Source organism: Meriones unguiculatus, chromosome 2 (genome assembly GCF_030254825.1).
Source record: "Meriones unguiculatus strain TT.TT164.6M chromosome 2, Bangor_MerUng_6.1, whole genome shotgun sequence".
In the NCBI taxonomy this organism is placed as follows: Eukaryota; Metazoa; Chordata; class Mammalia; order Rodentia; family Muridae; genus Meriones; species Meriones unguiculatus.
Window position 1 is genome coordinate 77,590,143 of NC_083350.1, and position 22,170 is coordinate 77,612,312.

The window sequence follows — 22,170 nt, forward strand, 5'->3', positions numbered from 1 at the left end:
TGGTCTAACTGGATGTCTACACGTAGAAAAATGCAAATAGATGCATATTTTTTATTGGCTTTTTGAGACAGGGTTTTGTTGGGGTTATTAATATTTACTTTTAGTTAAGCAGCGATTATTCCTAAACAGCTGTATAACCAAATCACCACACAGAGACTAGGATTTATTTAATTAACCTAGAGCACAATGCTGAGCAATAGTTACTCCATCCTAAATCTCCAAGCCCGCATAGTTTCCTACCATTCAGATTTCTCCCATTATACTTGCTTTTAGTCAAATCTTAGGTCCAGTTCTCATTTCTCCACGTGGTTCCAAGACCTCTCCTGCAGATTCTTTGCTTCTCTCCTCCCTTGCTTCCTTCCTCTTCCTCCCACTCCAGATCAGGTTGTCCCATCCTATATTGTCCATTGTACAGCACTGGCTTATTGGTTTTTTAATTGACAATATAGAGAACAAATGGTGGCATGTTTACACAAACTTGAGACAGGTGATGCTTAGAGTAAGCATCACAATACAATGTCAGGATTGAAACCAGATAGTGGGGTAGAGAAATCAGCATTTGCATGAACAAGGGTAAATTGTATACATTCCACAAGAACATTATACCACCAGGGTTTCTCTGTGTAGCCTTGACTGTCCTGGACTTGCTTTGTAGAGCAGGCTTGCTTCGAACTCACAGCATTCCACCTGCCTCGCCCCCCCCCTGGGTGCTGGGATTACAGACATGCGCCACCACGACCAGCAAAACTTTTTAATTTCTTTATTTGTTTTTCGAGACAGGGTTTTTCTGTGTAACAGCCCTGGCTGTCTTGGACTCACTGTGTAGACCAGGCTGGCCTCGAACTCACAGCGATCTGCCGGCCCCTGCCTCATGTGCTGGTTCAAGTGACATTTTTTATTACCTAGCTACCTACCTACCAACCTACCTGCCTGCCTGCCTGCCTGCCGTCATTTATTTACCGTTCATCGATCTATTACTTTTCCCACGAACTGACATACTAGCGCAGCGGCTTCACGAGGCCCTAAAATAAGATGGCGCGACCCCTTGGCGCATGCTCCTTGACGCGCAGGGCCCGCGCCTCGGGGGCGCGCACGTCAGCCGGTGCCGTTGCGTTACTTCCGCTGGTGCAGACGCGGAGTTTCCGTGGGATCAGGCCGGCGTCTGTGAGGGTACTGGGTAGTGTGCGCTGGACGTGGGGCTCCCGGCGGAGGCAGCCCAGGATGAAGGGCGTCTGCTCCGAGGCTGGGTGCGCGGTGCGTGAGGGAAGTCGGGGAGCAGGGGTGTGAGCGGTGGTGCGGACTTGAGCCAGGGTAGAGCGCTGAGGTGGAGAGCGCAGCTAGGACTCCCGGTGAAGTGTCTTTCCGGGACGGCCCCCGGGGCTGCTCGCGCTTTGGCGTCGGTTCACTCAGCTGGTCAGCTTCTCCTGTCCCAGGAGCAGACTCTCGTTTGGCTCGATCCCCGCACAGTCGCGACCCAGCAGCGTCTAGCTGCTCCCCTCTCCCCGCTTTCTTTCTGCTCCCTGGTCCCTTCACCTCATGAATTTATCTGTGAAATAAAGAAATCGCCTAGGTTATTCCCACTTCCCCTCTTAGTCATTTACCACTCTCCCTGACAGGATCAATGGTTCTTCTCTGGGTTAGTGAGCTTTGCCAAGATAAGGACCTGGACTGTTAGGGTGAAGGGTTCCCCCTTAATGCCCTAGAGAACGTGATTGTGGAGGCTTAAGATTAGCTTTATGGCTCAAACTCTGGTGCTGTTGTGAGGTCCTTCAGACTTGATTGTTGCCAGTGATGCTTCCTCTGTTCTTGTACCTATTTCTGAAAGGAAGGGTTTTCCTGCATAGAACTGCGCAAACCAGGCTGCATTCTGATGGTGGAGTGCTTGCCTTACATGCAGAAAGCTCCAGGTACCTAACTCATAAAAAGAGACGTGATGGAGAGCCCTGTCAGTGAAGGCAGCTGGACCACAGCTGTAAGGCCTCCCTGAGACACAGAGCGAGTTGGAAGTCCCCTTCCAGTGTCCATGTAAATGCTTTCTGCACTACTGTTCTAATGCAGCATAGCATTGTTTAGGGCTGCTTTCCTTCATTCATCTCTTCAGGGAACAGGCACCTGTAATGTAATACCTGTTTACATTACACATATAGTGCTGGATTCTGGAGACACCAGCTAAGGATTCCCTTTGCTCACTGACTTCATAGCTCTGGAGAATGAAAACAAAGATAGAAAAGTGATACTGTAAGATTTGTTTTAATTTTTTGATTACATGTTTGTGTGTTTGTATGTGAATGTCAGTGCAGGTGGCCAGTTCCAGGCCAATCTGACTTTGAACTCACAGAGATCCACCTGCCTTCCTAGGCTGGGAAGAAGCCTACAAGATCAAATGAAGTCTGAGGTAACAGAAGCTTAAAAAATTAAGGCATTGCTTAGTCAAGGTAGCATACTATTTAGTATGAAATTTGAGCTGAGCTCCTGTAATCAGTTCCATCTTCCCCTAAAAATTGTAGGCATTTGGTGTGAAGTACTGTGTTCATGATTAGACTTAGGTAGCATGAAATGATAACTAAGCAAATGTCATCACTTATTACTACTGAGGTGATAAGGACTTGCTTTTTATGCTTTTAGGATGGAACAGAAGTGGGACTTTTAAAATGTTGCCCTGTAAAAAGAGAAGAGCTGTGGTGATAGAATCTGTGCAGCAGCAGGTGGACCAGAAGGGTGAGGACTTAGACCCAGAGGCAGCTGTGAAGCCAGAATCAGACCAGCTCAGAAACTCCGGGTCCCAGTCACCGTCCTGTGGTCAGAGCCATGACCGTGCAGTGTGCCCTGAAGAGCACTTCACCCATCATGTAGAAAATCAGTTCACTGAGGAGGATCCAACTTTGAGCTCTAAGATGCTCACCCAGCGTGTAAACTTACCGGTTCTGGAAGGTGCTGATGTAGCTGTCTCTCAGGAAATCACCCTTCCTTCCTTGGAGTCTTCTCATTCCCTTCCTGTACACATGGATAAAGGGAGACTGCAGGCCACTGCCTCAAGGAAGGGGAAGAAAATTCTCTCCAAGCCTGGGCTGGTTACCAGAGAAGACCGAGGGGATCATCCTGTGGTGGAAGAACCTCCTTCAGGAGAGCCTGGTGAAGTCAAGGTGGAAGGAGGTAAGGGTGAAAGATCTTGGTTGCTTTTGCTTTAACTTATTGTTGTTGTTGTTTTGCTTTTTGAGACAGGGTTTCTCTGTGTAGCCTTGGCTGTCCTGGACTCACTATGTAGACCAGGATGGCCTTAGACTCACGTGGATCCTCCTGCTGAATGCTGGGATTAAAGGTGTGTGTCCTGGCTTGTCTTTGCTTTCTGTGGTGCCTTTACAGAGAAGTGTTTCAGTAAGAGGAAATTGCTGTGGTTTGGACTTGGAATTGTGAATCTTACAAATGGGTAGAGATTTTCCTTTCGTCTCCAACTCTACTGTCTTCTGCCTGTCCCTTCCCATTTAAAAATACGTGTGTGGGTGTTTCACTTGCATGTGTATATATGCATTATGTGTGTGCCTGGTGACTGGAGTCAGGGTGTCAGGACCCCTGGAACTGACATTATGAATGGTTGTGAGCCACCATATAGGGGCTGGGAATCAAACCTGGGTTCTTTGCAAGAGCAATAGTTGCTTTTAATTACTGAGCCATCTTTCTAGCCTTTTCCTTCCCTTTTCCTTTAAGCTTTATTCTGCATGTCTGGAGAGATGATACTCTATTAGTTGGTTATATATTCATGAAGTTGGCCTCATGGAACAGGGCAGTGGTTTAAAGGAAGACTTTTTTGGACATTGAGAAAGGCTTTCCAGAGTTGAAGAACCCTTTGGATGGAATACTCTGAAGATTGTAGTTTGATAGGATGGTGGCACAGACTAGGAACAGTTTATGTAGAGATACATAGATGGAAAAGGATGGTGACATAGTAACTTGGAAGTAGTAGGAAAAGGTGACTTGAAAGTGGCAGGTTAGGTTTCAGTGGTAAAAAGCATAGTTTTCATACTTAGGCATCGTGACTTTTCCAGTAGGTGGTCCTTTCAAAAGGCAGGCATTGATGCATTGTCTCTCCCTTTGCTTGCGGTGCTGCAGAGTGCAGTAAGGGCTTGTGCTTGCTAGGATGCATGATAACCCCACTCCTCAGCTTCCTATTGTTTTGTTTTTTGTTTTTCTTTTTTTTTAAATATTTATTTATTTATTTTACATATAAGTGTGCTCTATCTGTAGATCATTTGCATGCCAGCAGGGGGCATCAGATTCCAGTATAGATGGTTGTGAGCCACCATGTGGATGCTGGGAATTGAACTCAGGACCTCTGGAAGAACAGACAGTGCTCTTAACCTCTGAGCCATCTCTCCAGCCCCTTTCTTTTTTTAAAAAAAAAATTTTTTTTTTTGGTTTTTAGAGATAAGGTCTTTCATTGTAGCTCAGGTTGGTCTGGAATTCACTTCATAGCCCTGCCTTTCCTTCAACAAATGACTCTTGCCTCTACCTTCTGAGTGCTAAAATTATGGTAATTACAGATTGTGCTGCTATGCCTGAAGGATGATTTTTATTTATTTTTAGTTTTTCAATATTTTCCAATATGTATACTCTTACTTTTTAATTACTATATGTGAATTTAAAGCCAGATTATGGAGCAATGTAGTATGTCAAAAGCCAAGGGCTGGGATGTTTGGGCTGTGCATCAATTGTAGGGGCCCTTGTTTTACATTTTCATGGCCCTGAATTTGCCCCTGAGTGGTGTGTGTATAATTTGTATTCAGTCATAATTGTAACTATTGAATAATTAGTTAAAACTTAGAGTATACTATTTTGATATTCTCTGTCTTTTTAACTCATGTTTTTATTTTGTGTATGCATGTTCATATAGTGGGGGTGAGTGGGTGAGTATGTACTATGGTGGGAATGTGGAGATCATAGGACAACTTTTGGGGGTTGATTCTCTTCTTCACCACTGTTTTTTTTTTTTTTTGACTGGGTATCATTTTAGCCCAAACTAACTTTAAACTCAGTGTAGCCCAGATTGGTCTCAAATTTGAAGCAGTCCTCCTGCCTCAGTCCCCACATACAAAAATTGCCAGTGTGAGCTACCACTCTTGGCTCAGCATTTTGATTTACTAGTTATGAAAACAGCATCATGCTGATTGGAAAATGATGGAAGAAATACAGAAAAGATACATAATTGATGAAGGTATCAGTGTTTTGCTACGTTGTTACATTGTTAAACTACACTTGTAGGCTGCAAGTGATCTTTGTCTCTGGCTTCCTCAGTGTTGCCATGGCAGTCCCAGGACTCCTGGGCTCCAGGGATTGTCTCATCTCAGCCTCCTGGAGTAGCTGGAGTTGCAGGTGGTTGTGAGCTGCCCCATCTGGCCTCGGTTCCAACCTCCAGTCCTTTGGAAGAGCAGTGTCCACTGCTAATCTCTTTCCATGTCCCTTGCCTACCACACTGTTTTTAAGTTGTTCTGGGGGTTGAATTCAGGGCTTCCCTCATGCCCAAATGGAAGGTCTTAGGAAAGATTGAGGAGAAAGGGAATGGTGGTGAAGGGAGAGGAGAGAAAAGCCAAGCATGAGACAGAGAAGGAAAAGCTTCATTCAGAATATATTTTAATTTGTTTACTCTAACGTAAGAACTAAAACTGATAACATGAAAATAGTTAGCTGATAAAATTTATACCAGTGGCTCTCAACCTTCCTAATGCTGAGACTTTTTTTTTTTTTTAAAGATTGATTTATTTATATAAGAGCTCTAGCTGCATGTATGCCTGCACACCAGAAGAGGGTATCAGATCCCAGTTTGGATGATTGTAAGCCACCATGTGGTTGCTGGGAATTGAACTCAGGACCTTTGGAAGAACAGACAGTGCTCTTAACTGCTGAGCCACCTCTCCAGCTTCATGCTGCAACCTTTTAATATAGTTTCTCGTGTTTTGGTGACCCCCAACCATGAAGTTATTATTATTATTATTATTTTATTTATTTAGTTTAGTTTAGTTTTTTGTTTTTTGTTTTTTTTTGAGACAAAGTTTCTCTGTGTAGCCTTGTCTGTCCCTGGACTTACCCAGGCTGGCTTCAAACTCAGAGATCCACCTGCCTCTGCCTCCTGAGTGCTGGGATTAAAGGCATGCACCACCACACCCAGCTCATGAAATCATTTCAATGCAACTTCATAACTGTAATTTTGCTGCTGCTATGAACCATAATGTAAATATCTGATATGCAGGTTATTTGACCCCCATGAAAGAATCCTTAGACTACAAAGGGTTGTTTGATCCCCAAGTTGAGAACCTCTGGTATATATCAACCTCTGGTTGTTCCATCCCCAAGCTGAGAACCTCTGGTATATATCTGGTGTGAGTGTGTGTGTAAGTATATATACATATTATATGTATATATATACATATATAATATATATATGGTGAAGTCTGGCCATGTTAATTGTTCTCAGGAGGCAGAGAGAAAGAAATGTGAGTAGAAGTTAGGGTTGCGATACAGCAGGTCAGTTACTACAACCCTGTTTTAGGAAGCAGTCCTTGTCAAGGCAAGCCTGTAGCTTGTTGCCACTGTATGTGGCACTGGGCTCTGTAAATAATAAGAGGCAGGATTGAAAGAGGCTCTTTTTTTCTTTTTTGGTGGGGTAATGCTCTAATTTAGGAGCATGTTTGACTAGTTGCAACTGAAGATATCAATATGGTGATAGTTCAAAAATGTAAAGGATATGTTTATGTTTTTGTTTTCTCCTTTGAGATAAAAAGGCTCATAATGTAGTCATTTAAAAACTGTCACCAGGGGCTGGAGAGATGGCTCAATGGTTAAGAGCTCTGTCTTCTCTCCCAAAGAACGTGGGTTCAGTTCCCAGCACCCACATGACAGCTCACAACTGTCTAATTCCCAATTCCAAGGGACCTTTACACTAATGTACATATAATACAATTAAATAGATTATTAAAAAAAACCAAAACAAAGCTTTCACCCATCCTTTCTTAGCTTTTGAGTCTTGGAATTACAGGTGTGCATCACTGTCTAGGTATGCTGGGGTTATTTTGCCTTTTTTTTTTCTTGGAGGTTAAGAACAGCCAGTGTTCTTAACCTCCAAGCCATCTCTCTAGCCCCTATTCTGCTTTTTTAAAGTGTGAGAGTTTTTTGCTTGCACGTGTGTATATGTACCACATACATACACTGCCCACAGAAGCTAGAAGGGGGTGTTGGATCCCCTGGAACTAGAGTTAAGGACACTTGTGAACTGCCATGTGAGTGTTGGAACCCTAACTTGATCTTTAGGGTAGGCTCTAAGTGCCCTTACCCTCCAGAGCCATCTCAATGGCCATAGGGTGTGTGTTTCAATTGAGGAAAGTGACAAATAATTTGGTTGCCTTTTTTGAGACGGTGTCTTATAAGCCCAGCCTGGCATTGAACTCTGTATGTGGCCTAGGCTGGCTTTGAATGTCTGATGCTCCTGCCTTTTCCTCCCAGTGCTGGCTTTACAGGTATGAGCACCATTCACAGTTTGTGTGATTGCTGGGACCCACTCCAGGCCCCTCTCATGCATGCTAGTTAAGAACTCTACCAACTAAGCTACATCTCCAGTGCTGATTGAAATAAGAAAGTTTAATTGGAGACTATGCAAGTACATAAAAAAATTTCAGAAATACAAAAAGTAGCCAGGTGCAGTGGCAAGCAAGTACCTGTGATGTTGGCCTTTGGGAGGTTGAGGCAGGATGTTATGCACAACAGGTTGTGGTACAGGAACATTTATTATGGGAAAGGTCAGGCAGAGACAGTAGGAAAGCTTAGAAGAGGATGGGGAGACAGACAGAGAATCAGAGGGACAGATTGAGGGACAGACAGAAAGAGAGAGAGAGAGAGAGAGAGGAGGGAGGTGTTCCACACACAGAGAAGGGGAGAGGAACCAAGGCACAGAGAGCTAAGAGACTGGGTCATTTTACTCCAGGCCCCTGGAGGGTGACGGGTGATGAGGTCACAGGTTGCACAGGTTGCTAAGCAACGTAGAGGGAGGCTGCCTATATGCTAACACTCCTCCTTTTTCCTATAATTGAGAGAGAGAGGGGCTAGGGAGGGGTGGTGAGGCAGGAATGACGACGTTAGGCTGCTCCTCCTCAAGGCAAGTTAAAGTGTAGAAATGTAGCTTCATTGGAAGCAGCTCTTGGCTGCCAAAATGTTTGGATTATATGGTGAAGGGGAAGCCCTTGCCCTAGAAAGTTCAGGACAGAGGGTTGGGGTGTATGTCAGCCATGCTCTGCAGCAGATAGGGACCAAGGAATGCTGGGAGAGTCTGGAGTTGTTTGTCCTGGGTCTGAAGCACACCACTCCAGCCTTTTTTAATAATAACTGGATAAAGAGAAAATAATCTTTCTGGTTACTTCTGGCTGAGACTGCAAGCTCCTGGCCAACTTTAGCTACATAGGGAGGTCTTGTCTCAATATGAAGACAAGGGCTAGAGAAGCAGTTCAGCCGTTAAAGGCTAGACTCACAACCAAAACAACAAAATGAAAACAAGCAAAACAACTCTTCCAAAGGAAACCCAATCATTACAGAATTCTGTGAGTGTCAGACACCTCCCCCTGAACGCCTCTCTAGTCCTTGCTCTGCCTCCTGGCCTTAAGTCTTGTCCTCTGGATTCACTTTGTAGACCAGGTTAGCTCAAACTCACAGTGATCTGACTGCCTCTGTCTCTCTTACTTCTGTGATTAAAGGCATGTGTCACCATGCCTGGCTCCAGTCTTTTCTTAAAAAAAAAAAAAAAAATCATTGTTTTCATTTTTCAGTTATCTATTTTCACTTTCAAAATTTATTTATTTTTGGCTGATCTGCAGATAGTTATCGCAACCGATTGTTCACAGTCTATTATAGATAGAATGACACTTTCCCTCTTTTACTGCCACACTTGAGTAGTCAAACAAACAAAAAAAATTTAAAGACAGGGTCTCACTGAATAGGTTTGCTGCCTGGAACTCACTCTGTAGACCAGGCTGGCCTTTACAGAGTTCTGCATGCCTTCGCCTCCTGAGGGCTGGGTTAAAGGTTTGCCAAGTTCAGTTGTTTGTCTGTGTGCATGTGTGCGTGAGTGCACATGAAGGTGTGGAGACCAGAGGAGGACAGCTAGCTGGAGTACATTCTCTCTCTCTCTCTCTCTGTGTGTGTGTGTCTCTCTCCAGGGTCTCACTTTAAAGTCTAGACTGGCCTGAAACTCACAGACGTCTACCTTCTGCCTTTCCTGGGACTAAAGGCATGTGTGTGTCACAAAGCCTGCTTACTTGGAATCTTTCTATGACAACTTGATTTTTGTTTTCTTCCTCCTGAATCCCTCTATATATGGCCTCCAATTTACAGTGTCCTCTCCGTTTGGCTTCCCAAGTGATGGGATTGCAGTCATGTCATAGAATGCCTGTCTTTTTTTTTTAATTTTTTTTTTAAGATTTTATTTATTTTATGTATGTGAGTGCTCTGTCTGCATGTACACCTGCACGCCAGAAGAGGGCACCAGATCTCATTATACGTGGTTGTGAGCCACCATGTGGTTGCTGGGAATTGAACTCAGGATCTCTGGAAGAGCAGCCAGCACTCTTAACCGCTGAGTCCCGCTGAGCCATCTCTCCAGCCCCTAGAATGCCTGTCTTGACAACTTGATTCTTTGTTTCTTTTTGATAGTAAATACTTAATGATTCATGGTATATTTACTCATTTGCTCTGTAAAATTGATTAAAGAGTCAGGAATATTTGTTTTGCGTTTTGCTTTTATTTTTTATTTTTTGAGACCTAGCCTTGCTATGTAGCCCAAGCTTTAAACTCACTCACTCTTCTTCTGCTTCAGCCTCCCCAGTGCTAGGATTACAGATGTCTGCCAGTGTGCCTCAGACATTTTTTCTTGTTTTAAATTTTTGTATTTTTATGTATGTCTTCTTTAGGCTTTCTATTGCTGTGAAGAGACAACGTGACCAAGGCATTTAATTGGGGCTTGCTTACAGTTACAGCGGGTTAGTCCGTTATGATCATGGTGGGTTGTGTGGGAGCTTGGTGCAGTTGCCAAATCTGAGAACTTTATATTTCTGATCCACAAGTAGTGGGCAGAGAGCCACTGGGCCTGGCATTTTTTTTTTTTTCTGTCCTTCTTTGAGACAGGGTTTCTCTGTGTAACCTTGGCTGTCCTGGACTTGCTTTGTAGACCAGGCTGGCCTCAAACTCACAGAGATCCACCTGTCTCTGCCTCCTTGGAGTGCTGAGCTTTTATGAAATGTCAGTGTCTACCCCAGTGACACTCTTCCTACAGTAAGGCCACACTGCCTAGGCTTTGCGCTCCTTCCCAAACAGTTCACCACCTGGGGACTAAGCCGGAAGATATGAGCCTGTGGGGCCTGTTCTCATTTGAACCACCACTGTGTTTGTAGGTATTTTGCTTACAAGTATGCCTGCACACGAGGTGCGTGCTTTATGCCTGTAGAGGTCAGAAGATCACCCGGAACTGGAGTTAGAGGTGGTTGTGAGCTGCAATATGGGTTCTGGGAATTGAACTTGGGTCCTCTGCAAGAACAGCCAGTGCTCTTAACTTCTAAGTTATTTCTCCCACGCCTGCTTTGGGCATTTTTATATAACTCATAGTTGAAATGTAGTGTTAATGGTCAACTCTAAATAAGTGTCCTTTAGTTGTCTGATACCTGTGCCCATCTATAATGATGAGATTTTTGTTTTCTCGGTGCTCTGGATTGAACCCAGAGCTGTCATCTGTACTAGGCTAGCGCTGCATTGTACTAACAGTGGTCCCCTTTTTCTTAGGAAACACAGAGTTCAAAGCATACTTGAACTCAAACTATCAGAGCAGTTCTCTCTCATTCTGTGAGTTAGAGATGAGTAGTTTGGATCTGAGTTTTCATTTCATTGTTCGTTCTAGGAGCCCATTGAAGTGCAGGGAAGGCCTGTGTATATGGTCTGCTTTATTTGAAGGTGTCTATCATAAAGGTCTTTGGAAAAGGTGTGAATTTTGCTGTAGCATATGATTAAGAGTGAGCAGAGTGTAGAGCAGTATTTGCGATTCTTCTAGGAAAACTTGAGATGCATTCTCGAGGGGAGTTACCCTTGCTGTCATCAGGCAGCCAGTCTGCAAAGCCAGGAGCCCAGCCTAGGAGGCCATTCCAGCCGGATGCTTCTGCCTTCCCTCAAGAAAAGCCACTCAGAGCTCTGCTTCACCAAGCTGAGGAGGAGACGGAGGATGCTGGACTCTTTATTCCAACGGGTAGGCTTTCTTTTTCTTTGTAATTAAAACAGAGCAAAAGTAATTGCAGCAGTACTGGAGCAATGGACTGTTGCAGTGTAGAGTGTGTATATAATGACTGCATGCATTAGACAGCGGGAGTTTCGGAGAGGATGATGGCAGCGTCTGCAGTTCCCATCTACAAGTCAGCCTGTCTTTCCTTTCAGTTACTACTTACTCCTCGGTAGTAATAAATCAATCTGTCCTCATAAAGTGAATGGTATCAGATATATTCCTTTTTTGGTGGTTGTTTTCCAGTCAATGTTATATGTATAAAATTCATTCATATTGCCAAAAATTGCTGATTGTTCATTATCTTTGCTATTTAATGCTCTGTTGTTTGACTATTCTGTTTTCATTTTTCTTTGGTAAATAAACCTAGAACCTTTGCATGCTTGCCATAAAGCATTTTACCCCCCAAGCCATCTTACCAGCATTTTGATTTTTTTCTTGGTTGGTAGTGTTGGCTAGGCTTGGTGTTGCATGACTGGAATCCCAACACTTGAGGGTTGGGGGTGAGGTAGAGACCAGCCTGAGATAGACACTGCCTCAGAAAGTAAGTAGCCGTGAGGTCCTGAGTAGCTTTCACCCTTACTGGCCTGTGTGCTTTGCTGTTGTCTGCACAGACACTAGTACTTCTCAGACTTTAAAACTTTACTGTTCTTGCAGGTGTGCAGTGGTATTGCATTACAGTTTTAGCTTGTACTTCTCAAATGAGTGATGACATGGAGTGTATTCCTATGCATTATTTCCTTTGGAGAAATGGTTGTTGTTGTGTCGTTTATTGTTAAACTGAAAAAGGTGCTTTTTTTTTTTAAGTACAGTTTTACTTGGACAGCTAAGCTGTCTTCAACTTTAATACACTTCTGCCTTAGTTTCCCTTTCACTGGGATTTGTTTGTTTGTTTCAATACAGGGTTTCTCTGTGTAGCCTTGACAGGGTTTCTCTTGTGTAGACTTGCCTTGCAGACTGGGCTGGCCTCTTAACTCACACAGATCTGCCTGCCTCTGTCTCCCTGAGTGCTGAGATTATAGGCCTGTGCCACCACACCCAGTTTATTTGTTTTTTTGGGAGAGGGTTTCTCTGTAATGTAGCCATGGCTGTCTTGGTACTTATTTACACAAGTCTACATGACTAGGCTGGCCTTAAACTCTCAGAGGTTAAAGGTGTGTTACAAACAACCAAAATAAGCAAATAAACAAATAAATGGGCTGGAGAGATGGCTCAGAGGTTAAGAGTACTGGTTACTCTTTCAAAAGTCCCAGCACCTACATGGTAGCTCATAACCATCTATAATGCTATCTGGTGCCCTCTTCAGGCATGCAGGCACACATGCAGGCAAAACTCGATATACACAATGAATAAATAAATCTTTAAAAAATCATTTAAAAAAAAGAAAGAAACAAACATTATTTTTAGGGGTCACGATAAATGGTTATGGGTTTCTATCTAGTACCACTTATTAAAAACAAGTAACTTTTTAATGTGTTTTTTCATTCATACAGCCTGTAAGCATACCAGGCTACTTTGTTCATTAGTAGCTTGCGCGCTCCCGTGTGTGTGTGTGTGTGTGTGTGTGTGTGTGTGTGTGTATACAATGACATGCATGATGGAGGTCCTTACACAACCTTCAGTTCTGTCCTTACACTGTGGGACCTTAGTACCCTACTCAGGTCACCAGGTCTTCCTGGCAATTGCTCCAACCTGCTCAGCCATCTTACTTACTTGAGTTTTGTTTTTTTGAAAGGATTTTATTGTGCAGTCCAATCTGGACTTAAAGTTGTGGTAATTCTCTGCCTCTGCCTCAAAGCTGGAATGAAAACCAAGCATGCTTGGCTCTGTATGATAATCAGAATGTAGACTCCTGAGTAACCTGCGGATTTCATTTGGATTTCTCCATTTTTCTAGTAGCTATCATTTTTGTTTCAGTTCAGTCTTGGACCCAACATTTCACTTAGTTATTGTCCTTAGTCTTTTTCATTCAGACCTCTTTCTTGTCTTTAGTTACTTTATATCTTCTGCTCGGTTTTTTTAAATGACATTTATTCAGTCTCTGTATGTGTGTACATGTGTGTGGGTGTTTATGGCATGAACACGGTGGTCAGAGGACAGCCTGGGAGAATTGTTCTCTGCTTCCTCCGTGTTTGTCCTGGGATCAGACTCAGGTGTTTGGCTTGGCAGAAAGCACCTTTGTCAGCTGAGCCATCTCACCTGCCCAACTTAATACTTTTAATCTTTGTTGTTGTGTGTGTTTGTGCCTGCTCAGGCATGTGACTGTGCTCCATGGCAGCGATGTGGAGGTCCCAGTCCAGCTTGCAGGAGTCAGTCCTGTACTTGTGTGTGAGTCCTGGTGCTCAGTCAGGTCATCGGATGCAGTGGCAAGGGCCCAGCCATCTTACTGGTTGTGCTCTATTTGTTTTGAGTAGGGTCTGACTCTGTGTGCTTGGCTGGAAATCACCATGTAGCCCATGATCTTGAAGTTGCTGATCTCCTCCTATGTCAGTCTCTTCTGAGTGCTGGAATTACAGGTGTAAACTACCTTACCAGGTTCACTCGTGGGGAGTGCTGAAGACCTGATTGATTTGTAGGATCTTGCTCCTGTGGATTTTTCTGTCTGGTGTTTTCTTATGTGTAGATTTCAAATATGCATTTGTGTAAGAGTGCCACAGAAGTTCAAAGCCTCCTCCAGCGTCCTCTGAGAGTGAATGTGATTTCAGTGTAGGTTGTTACTGGCACACCTTCAGGGGACAGTTTGATATAGACTGTAAACATACCTCTCAGTCTTACCCATCATTTTAGTGTGTGCCCGATCTTGTCTGAAACTGTTACCTGTGTAGTTCTAATGTGTGGTTCTTTTTCCTTCTGAATTCTTCTTTATAAATGAAATTTTTCTATAAAAAGGGTGCTACACAACTTTAATGCCAGCATTTAGTAGGTTGAGGCAGGAGAATTGCCGTGATTTTCAGTTCAACTTGTACTGTGTATTGAGACCCTGGCAAAGGAAAGAAAGAAAAGTTGATGAGTAAGGCCTGGTGGGACCTATTTGTGGTGTCTATAACCCAAGCACTTGTAATTGTAAGACCAAGAAGAGGCCTAAGTGAATGAGTTAGTAAATTAATAAAGAAATGGGGAGAATAGTCTTTTTTTCTTCTGAGACAGTCTTGGCTTGTGCCACAGTCTGATCTTGAACTCATAGTGCTCTGTCTGAGTGCTGGGACATCTGGTTGAGATTTTACGTTTAGAACATGGGCTCATATGTTTATATTTTATAATAGAAATCATCTTCCACTACTATCAATGTTGTTTTTCCAAGTTCTTTACCTTAACTCATGGAGAGCTATTTTAGATTGTTTTTGCTTTAACCCCTCACCCTGTTTTGTAAGATACAGTTTCTTGTAGTCAGAGCTGACTCTAAAGGTATGTAAACCAGGTTGGCCATGAACTCGAACTCTTGGCAACACAACTTCTATCTTGTGAGAGCCTGTATCCCAGGTATGCAGAGCTGTTTTATTTTTGCTCCATGCTTTTAGTAACATACCACTTCACCTGCAACCACAAAGGTTTTATTTAATTTAATTTTTTTATTTCTGTCTGTAAGTCATATCGTTTTAGGGCTGTGAGATAGCTCAGTTTGTTTGCTGAGGTCCTGCCTGGTGTGCACAAACCTGGGTTCAGTCTCTAGTACTGAACACAGCAGACATTGTGGGGCATGTGGTAATGCCAGCACTCAAGAGATAAACACAGGCGATAAGGACTCATCATTCTTCTGCTCCTTCTCCTTCTGTCTATTGCAAGTTCAAAGAAAACCTGGGATACATTGTCTTAAAAAAAGTTTTATTTATTCAGTTATTTTTTTTTTTTGTTCAAGGATCCAAATTCAAGTCTTTGTACATCTAAGCATGCTCTTTCCTTCTGAGTCTGTATCCCCAGCCTGTAGTTTTACATGTTTGTACAGGTATAGATGGTTCATTCAGATTGAGATTCATACCCCTTGAGATACGGACTTTCTTTTTTTTCCAATTATTAGATTAATAGTTATTAAAATATCAAGGTGGACATTTAGTCCTTCATTCAATCCAAATAAGTTAAAAATATTTTATAGATTGATTTATTTTACCTTATATGTGATAAGCCTGCTTGTTTATATGTGCACTGCATCATTCTGGTGTCTGAGGAAATCAGAAGATTTTGGGTTCCTTGGAACTGGAGTTAATGCATGTTTGTTAACTACGATGTGGGTACTGGGACTTGAACCCCGTCCCCTGCAAGAGCAACAAGTGCTCTTAACTGCAGGGCATCTCTCCAGCTGTGCCATGTAATATCTGAGGATTTACTTTTCAGGAGCAATTTTTCTTTTCCAAGTATTCTTAATGGAAATGACATATCTTTTGATAATATAATCTGGGTATTCAGTTGTTCCTCACTTTCATTCTTACACCAACAAAGTTGCCTTTTCTTTTCTTTTTAATTTTAATATTTTATGTGTGTTGGTGTGAGGCTGTGGGGCCTTCTGTAAGTGGAGTTATAGACAGTTGTGAGCTGCCATGTGAGTGCTGTTAATTGAACCTGGGTCCCTTAGAGAAGCAGTCAATACTCTTAACCACTGAGCCAAAATTGCCTTTTTCTTTTCTTTTCTTTTCTTTTCTTTTCTTTTCTTTTCTTTTCTTTTCTTTTCTTTTCTTTCTTTTCTTTTCTCTTTTCTTTTCTTTTCTTCTTTCTTTTCTTTCAGATTTATTTACTTTATGTATGAGTGTTCTATCTGTATGTACACCTGCATACCAGAAGAGGGTGTCAGACCACATTATAGATGGTTGTGAGCCACCATGTAGTTGCTGGGACTTGAACTCAGGACCTCTGGAAGAGCAGCCAGTGCTCTGAGCCATCTCTTGAGCCCCAACATCTCCTTTTTCTATAGTAAGTTTTCTCCAAATCTCTGTCTGACTTTCATTGAGAAATAGGAATAGTACCAGACTACCTCATGATACAGGCATTTAATGATTTTATCTGTCTGTCTGTGCTGAACAGTTTTGTGTGTGTGTGTGTGTGTGTGTGTGTGTGTGTGTGTGTGCTGAACATTTAAGGGGTAGATTTTCAGAGTTGAAGTCTTAAGTTTTCCTAGCTTTTTTGACAAAATTGTATTATTTCTACTGCAAATTATTTCTCTCATAGAGTGCACCAGTGAGCCTTCTGATTCTGGAATTTTCTTTGCAGCAAGGCTTTAATTCTACAAATTCAGTTTCTTTCTTTTTTTCTGAATGTGTTTATTCATGTATATTTATGTATGTAAGCCCAGTTCGTGAGACCCCCAAAGACCACCAAGAATCGACTCCCCTGCAAAATACATGAGGATCTTTTTTATTACAAGCCTGTTCCTGGGTTGCAGCAACCTCCCTGGTTGAAGAAGAGGATCCTGCCCCCACACCCCCGGGGCTAGGGGAACAAGATTTTTAAAGGGTGAAACCCCAAGAGGAGGGTTACATGCCTTGGCATTACATGATTGGGTAAGGGAAATTGACTTTTGAAATGGTTCTGGCCTGGCCATCTGGGCAGGTTTCCTAGCAACTGTATCTCTAGTGGACAGGAAAAGAATGCAGTAAGGCTAATTCCTCCCCTCCAGGTGGCTGGACATGTTTTCACCTGGCTGGTCTTTGTGCAGGCTTGTGCTTCAAACCCCAAACCAATACCCAAAAAAACGATTTTCAATTCTTTGGACTCTCATCTTCGTGCATATCAGAAAGGGAGAATCCAATCTCATTACAGGTGGTTGTGAGCCCCCATGAGGTTGCTGGGAATTGAACTCAGGACCTTTGGAAGAGCAGCCAGTGCTTCTAACCATTCGCTGAGCCATCTCTTCATCCCCAAATTTAGTTTCTTTAAAAATTTTATTTATCGTGTGAACACAGATTTTTTGGAGGTCAGAGGACAACTTGTGGGGAAGTTGGTTATCTCTGTCCATCATGTGAGTCCTGGGTCAGGCTCGGTAGCAAGCACCATTACCTGTTGAAACATCTCATTGGCCCCAAATTTAGTTTCTTTAGTAGATGTACGGCTATTCAGTTATCTCTTTTTCCTCCCCCTTTCCTTCCTTTTTCTCTTTCATCTAAAAAATATTTTATTACAGCTTATCGTGTGTGTGTGTATGAGGTTGTTTGTGCCACAGTGTGCATATGTAGGTCAGAGGACAACCTGCAGGAGTCTGCCCTCTCCTTCTGGTGTGTGTGTGTGTAAGACAGCTTGTAGGTTACAGAGATTGCACGCAGGTTATCAGGCTTGGTAGAAAGTGCCTTTCCTTACTGGCCCACCCTGAGGGCTTCTACCCATATTAGGCATTGCAGGCTAGCAATTTTCTTTCCTCCCTTCTCTGTTTTGTTTGTATTTTGAGAAAGGTTGTCGTGGAACTCAGACTGGACTGGTACTTGAGTTGTAGCCAAGGATGACAGTTATGGCCCTCCTGTTTCTACCACATGAGTGTTGAGACAGATGTATGTCACCACTCCTACTTTACATGTGTCTGTGGATTCTAGGCAAGTGCTCCGTGAATGCTGGGCAGAGTCTCTACCATCTGACCTGTATAGTCCAGTCCTGCTCTTCCTGAGTGAACTTTGACATTTGATGTCTTTCAAGATACTTTTCCATTCCAGTCAAGTTTCTGAGTTTATTGACACAAAATTATTTCAGAGCATCATGCTTTATTAAAGCATTGTGGCAGGAATTCTACCACCTGGCTGCATCTCCAGCTCTCTATGATATATTTTCAATGTCTGGGAGACCTGCAATGAAGTCTGCAAAGATAAAGTATAATTTGGGGGCCTTTTCTAGTCACTTGCTCTAGTTCCCAAACAATGATAGAGACCTATTAGATTTATTCAGCAAGCTTTATAGCACTAGATCTTGGCAGATATTTGTCTGTTTTAACCCTCTGTGCTAGTCTGGCTACTTGCCAGCCACATGCCTCACATTATTTGCCATATCGCTCCTGCCTGGGCTGCTCCATCAGGTCAGTACTCGTTGCAAGCTCCTCATAGCCGTGTCCTTTCTACTCCCTTTTTCTTCTCTGTCTCTACCTCATGGTCCCTACCTGAGACACCAAAACTGGGCCAGAAGTCTAGCCTTTCTGTCTCCTCTGCCCAGCCATTGGCTCTCAGCTTCTTTGTTAACCAACCAGAGAAAATTGGGGAGCAATGTTTACATAACATTGATGCAGCAATTCTTCATAGAAGTGACAGTGCCCACATCCAGACTGTGACCAGATCTCAGGGCACAGAAATCAGCATCTGATTACTCTGCACCAGACCAGCCCCCAACAGAAGTCTAGTTTTTCATTCCTGATTCTGATAATTTGTCTTCTTTTCCCTTTCAGTGTTAGTATAACATTGCTGAGGGGTTTTTTTGTTTTTGTTTTTTTCCTTTCTTTTTTTCTTGAAACAATAAATCACTGTGTAGTCTAGGCTGGTTTCAACTCACAGAGATCTGCCTGCCTCTGCCTCCCAAGTGCTGAGACTTTTTCTGTTTTTTCTTTCTTCTTTCTCCCTTTTCTTTCTTCCTTCCTCTCATTCTTTCCTCCTTTCTTTCTTTCTTTTCTTTCTTTCTTTCTTTCTTTCTTTCTTTCTTTCTTTCTTTTCTCTCTTTCTTTTTTTTTTTTTTGAGACTGGCTTTCTCTATGTAACCCTGGCTGTCCTGGAACTCACTATGTAGACCTGGTTGGCCTTGAACTCACAGAGATCCACCTGTCTCTGCCTCCTGAGTGCTGGGATTACAGGTGTGTGCCACGACTCTCCTGAGACTTTTTCACTTTTATTTATCAGCTTGTCTTAAAAAAAAATTTTTTTTGGTTGTTCATTTTATCCCCAACTCTCCATGGTTTACTGCTCTGACCCCAAAATAGATGGCTCTCCGCCCCCCCTTTTTTTTAAATATGGCCTCACACGTGTGGCCTAGAACTTGTCATGTAGCTGGAGCAAATTGGTGGTGATGGTGTGTGTTTGTGTGTGCATGCACTGTGATTTGTGCGTCTGAGGTCAGAGTACAACTTTTGGGAGCTGGTTCTCTCCTACCATGTGGGTCCTAGGTACCCAATTCATGTCAGTGTGTGTGACAGGAACCTTTATTGGCTGAGCCATCTTGCTGACCCATGAATATTTTTCCTTTCAGTGAGTCATGTTTTTTACTGTAGTTTGAAGCCCCCACCCTCTCTCTCTCTCTCTCTTTCTTTTTAAAATATGGAATGCTTCATGGATTTGTGTGTCAACCTTGCACAGGGTCCATGTTAATCTTCTTTGTGTTGCTCCAGCTTTAGTATATATGCTGCTGAATCGAGCCCTGCTTTATTTTATTGTATTTATTTATTTTTAAGTGTTGGAAAATGAAACCAGGGCCCTAGGTCATGTTAGGCCAGCATAATTTGCAGCCGTTTGATTATGTCTTGGCCTTGTTTTCTTAGTCTTGCTTTGGTTTTATAGAGTTTCTTGAATCTGAGATTTGATGTCTGATTCTCTTATGTCTCCTCAAGAAGTAGGGATTACAGGTTTATGTTATGCTGTGGATTGAACCCAGGGCATGTGCCATTGTGCCTAAGTTTTATGTGGGTTTTGGGTATTGAACTCAGATCCTCATGCTTGTATGGTAAGCACTTTAACCATTGAGTATCTCCTCAGCCTTCATATAGGGTTTATTTTAAGATTTATTTGTTTTTACTTTATGTATATGAATGTGCTTGGTGCCCTCAGAGGCCAGAAGTGTATGTCTGGTCCTCTGGAACTGGAGCTAAAAGCAGTTGTGAGTTACCATGTGGGTGCTGGGAGCTGAACCTGGTGTCTGTGAAAGTATAGCTAATACTTTTGACCACTGAGCCATCTCTCCAGCCCCAAAGTATATATACATATTTTTTAACATAGATTGTGTTAATCTTTTTTTTAAAGATTTATTTATTATGTGTACAATGTTCTATCTGCATGTACACCTGTATGCCAGAAGAGGGCACTAGATCTCATTATAGATGGTTGTGAACCACCATGTGGTTGCGGGGAATTGAACTCACAACCTTTGTTTGGAGCCATCTCTCCAGCCTGATTGTGTTAATCTTAATCTTTGAAAACTCCTACTTTTCAAATAGTAGCAAACTAGAGATAGCAAAACAGGACTTGCCTTGTTTATGTGTTTGTGATAATCTCTCCTAATTTACTAGAATTGTACAGTAAAGTTTTTCTTTTTATCTGATTGTATGTACTGCTTTTCTGTAGAGTAAGGATACTTTTCTCTTTGTTTAAGTTCAGAGTAGACGTTTAAGTTAGCGTTCCTTGTTTCCTTTTTGTCGAACAAACTTTCTCTCTCTTTCTTTTTCTTTTTCTTTTTTTCTCTCTCTCTTTCTTTCTCTCTTTCTCCCTTTCTCCTTTTTTTCTTTCTCTCTCTTTCTCTTTTTTTTCTTTCTTTTGAGAAATGTTTTCTCTGTATAGCCCTGGCTATTTTGGAAGACACTTTATGGACCAGGCTGGCCTGGAACTCAGAGATATGCCTGCTTTTGCCTCCTGAGTGCTGGGATTAAAGGCTTGTGCCACCACTGCCTATATTTCATTTGCTTTAACGCTCTTGGATAAATTGTGTTTTGTTTAATTTGCATAACATTCCCAGGTAGCCACATTTTGCAGAAGAAAACATTGGAGACTATCACCATGGTAACCTTGTTAACCTGTGGAATTGGGACACAAACCTAGGGTTTGTGATATATTATCTGATCTGTATTAGAGTGATAACTTCACTGCAGAGTCAAGAACTACAATGTTTGGTTTAGTGTGTGACTAATACCAGCTGTGGTGTCTTTTACCTTTAATCTTACAGTTTGGAACTTTATTCAGGAGGATCAGAAATTGAAGGCTGGCCTGGGATAAACATAAAGGGCCTTTTGCCAGAAACAAACAAAAAACATTATTGTTTCTCTATAGTCCTGTTTGTATATGTGGTTTTAAAAAAGATTTGACTTTAGTTACATGTGTACATATGTGTCTGTGTGGATATGTACATGTGAGTGTGGGTTCTGTTGGAGACCACAGGTGTCACTTTAGTTATAGGCAGTTGTGAGCCCCTTGACCTGGGAGCTGAGAATCAAACATTAGTTCTCTGGAAGAGCAGTGCATTCTCTTAACCACTGAGCCAACTATCTGGCCCTTTTATTTTTGTATTTGTTTTTGAGATAGACTCTCTCCTATTTCTCAGTATATAGTCTGGGCTAGACTTGAACTTGAAGTAGTTAACTTGTCTTAGCCTTTAAGGTGATGGGAGATTATAGATATAAGCTTCTAGGAGTGGGTCTCTCCTTTGATTTTTTTTTTTTTTTTAAGTTCAGGTTGGTCTAAAACTCCTGATTCTCCTGCCTCTATTTATCAAATGCTGGGACTATTGGTGTGGACTGTGTTATTCATTGTGGACTGTGTTATTCATTGTATTCCCTTTTTTTTTTTTTTTTGGTTAAAATTACACATATTAGAAGTAATATAGGTAAATGATATATGTCTAGGTATTTGACAGCTACCAAAGCCAAACATTCTAATTCTAGACTCTGCAGTGAAATTGTTACTCCATATAGATCAAATAATATGTCAGAATCTCCAGGTTTGGATCCTAATTTCACAGATTAATGATGTTGCCATGGTGATAGAGTCTCCAGTGTTTTCTTTTGAAAAATAAGTATATCTTCCCACCAGGGGCTTTCTTCAAATGGAGTGAAATAGAATTTGTATTTGTATGCATGCATTTAACATGTATTGTTTAGGCAGGGGTGCCATGGTGCCTTTATGGATGTTAGAGGACCACTTGGCGGCACTGGTTCTCCCCTTCTGCCTTGTGGGTTCCAGGGCTTGGCCTCAAGCAGTTCCTCCTGCTGGGCTATCATG

At 42.3% G+C, this 22,170-nt stretch overlaps 1 protein-coding gene and 1 non-coding gene across 7 annotated transcripts in view; one reads left to right on the top strand and one right to left on the bottom strand.

The window, feature by feature from the left end:
* Positions 1 to 1,112: 1,112 nt before the first annotated feature.
* Positions 1,113 to 22,170, top strand: part of Gon4l (gon-4 like) — a 65,482-nt gene continuing 44,424 nt past the window's right edge. For 4 of the 6 annotated variants that reach the window (XM_060377722.1, XM_060377725.1, XM_060377724.1 and 1 more), the window contains exons 1-3: positions 1,113 to 1,254; positions 2,626 to 3,153; positions 11,075 to 11,266. In XM_060377722.1, coding sequence (XP_060233705.1) covers positions 2,652 to 3,153; positions 11,075 to 11,266 — 694 coding nt within the window. In that variant the 5' untranslated portion in view covers positions 1,113 to 1,254; positions 2,626 to 2,651. Of the gene's footprint in view, positions 1,255 to 2,300; positions 2,396 to 2,625; positions 3,154 to 11,074; positions 11,267 to 22,170 lie in introns of all 6 variants that reach the window. The other 2 variants (XM_060377723.1, XM_060377727.1) reach the window with 2 other exon arrangements.
* LOC132652544 (U6 spliceosomal RNA) lies at positions 19,498 to 19,604 on the bottom strand. Its single transcript, XR_009590154.1, has one exon. It is a non-coding gene; the product is annotated as a U6 spliceosomal RNA (small nuclear RNA).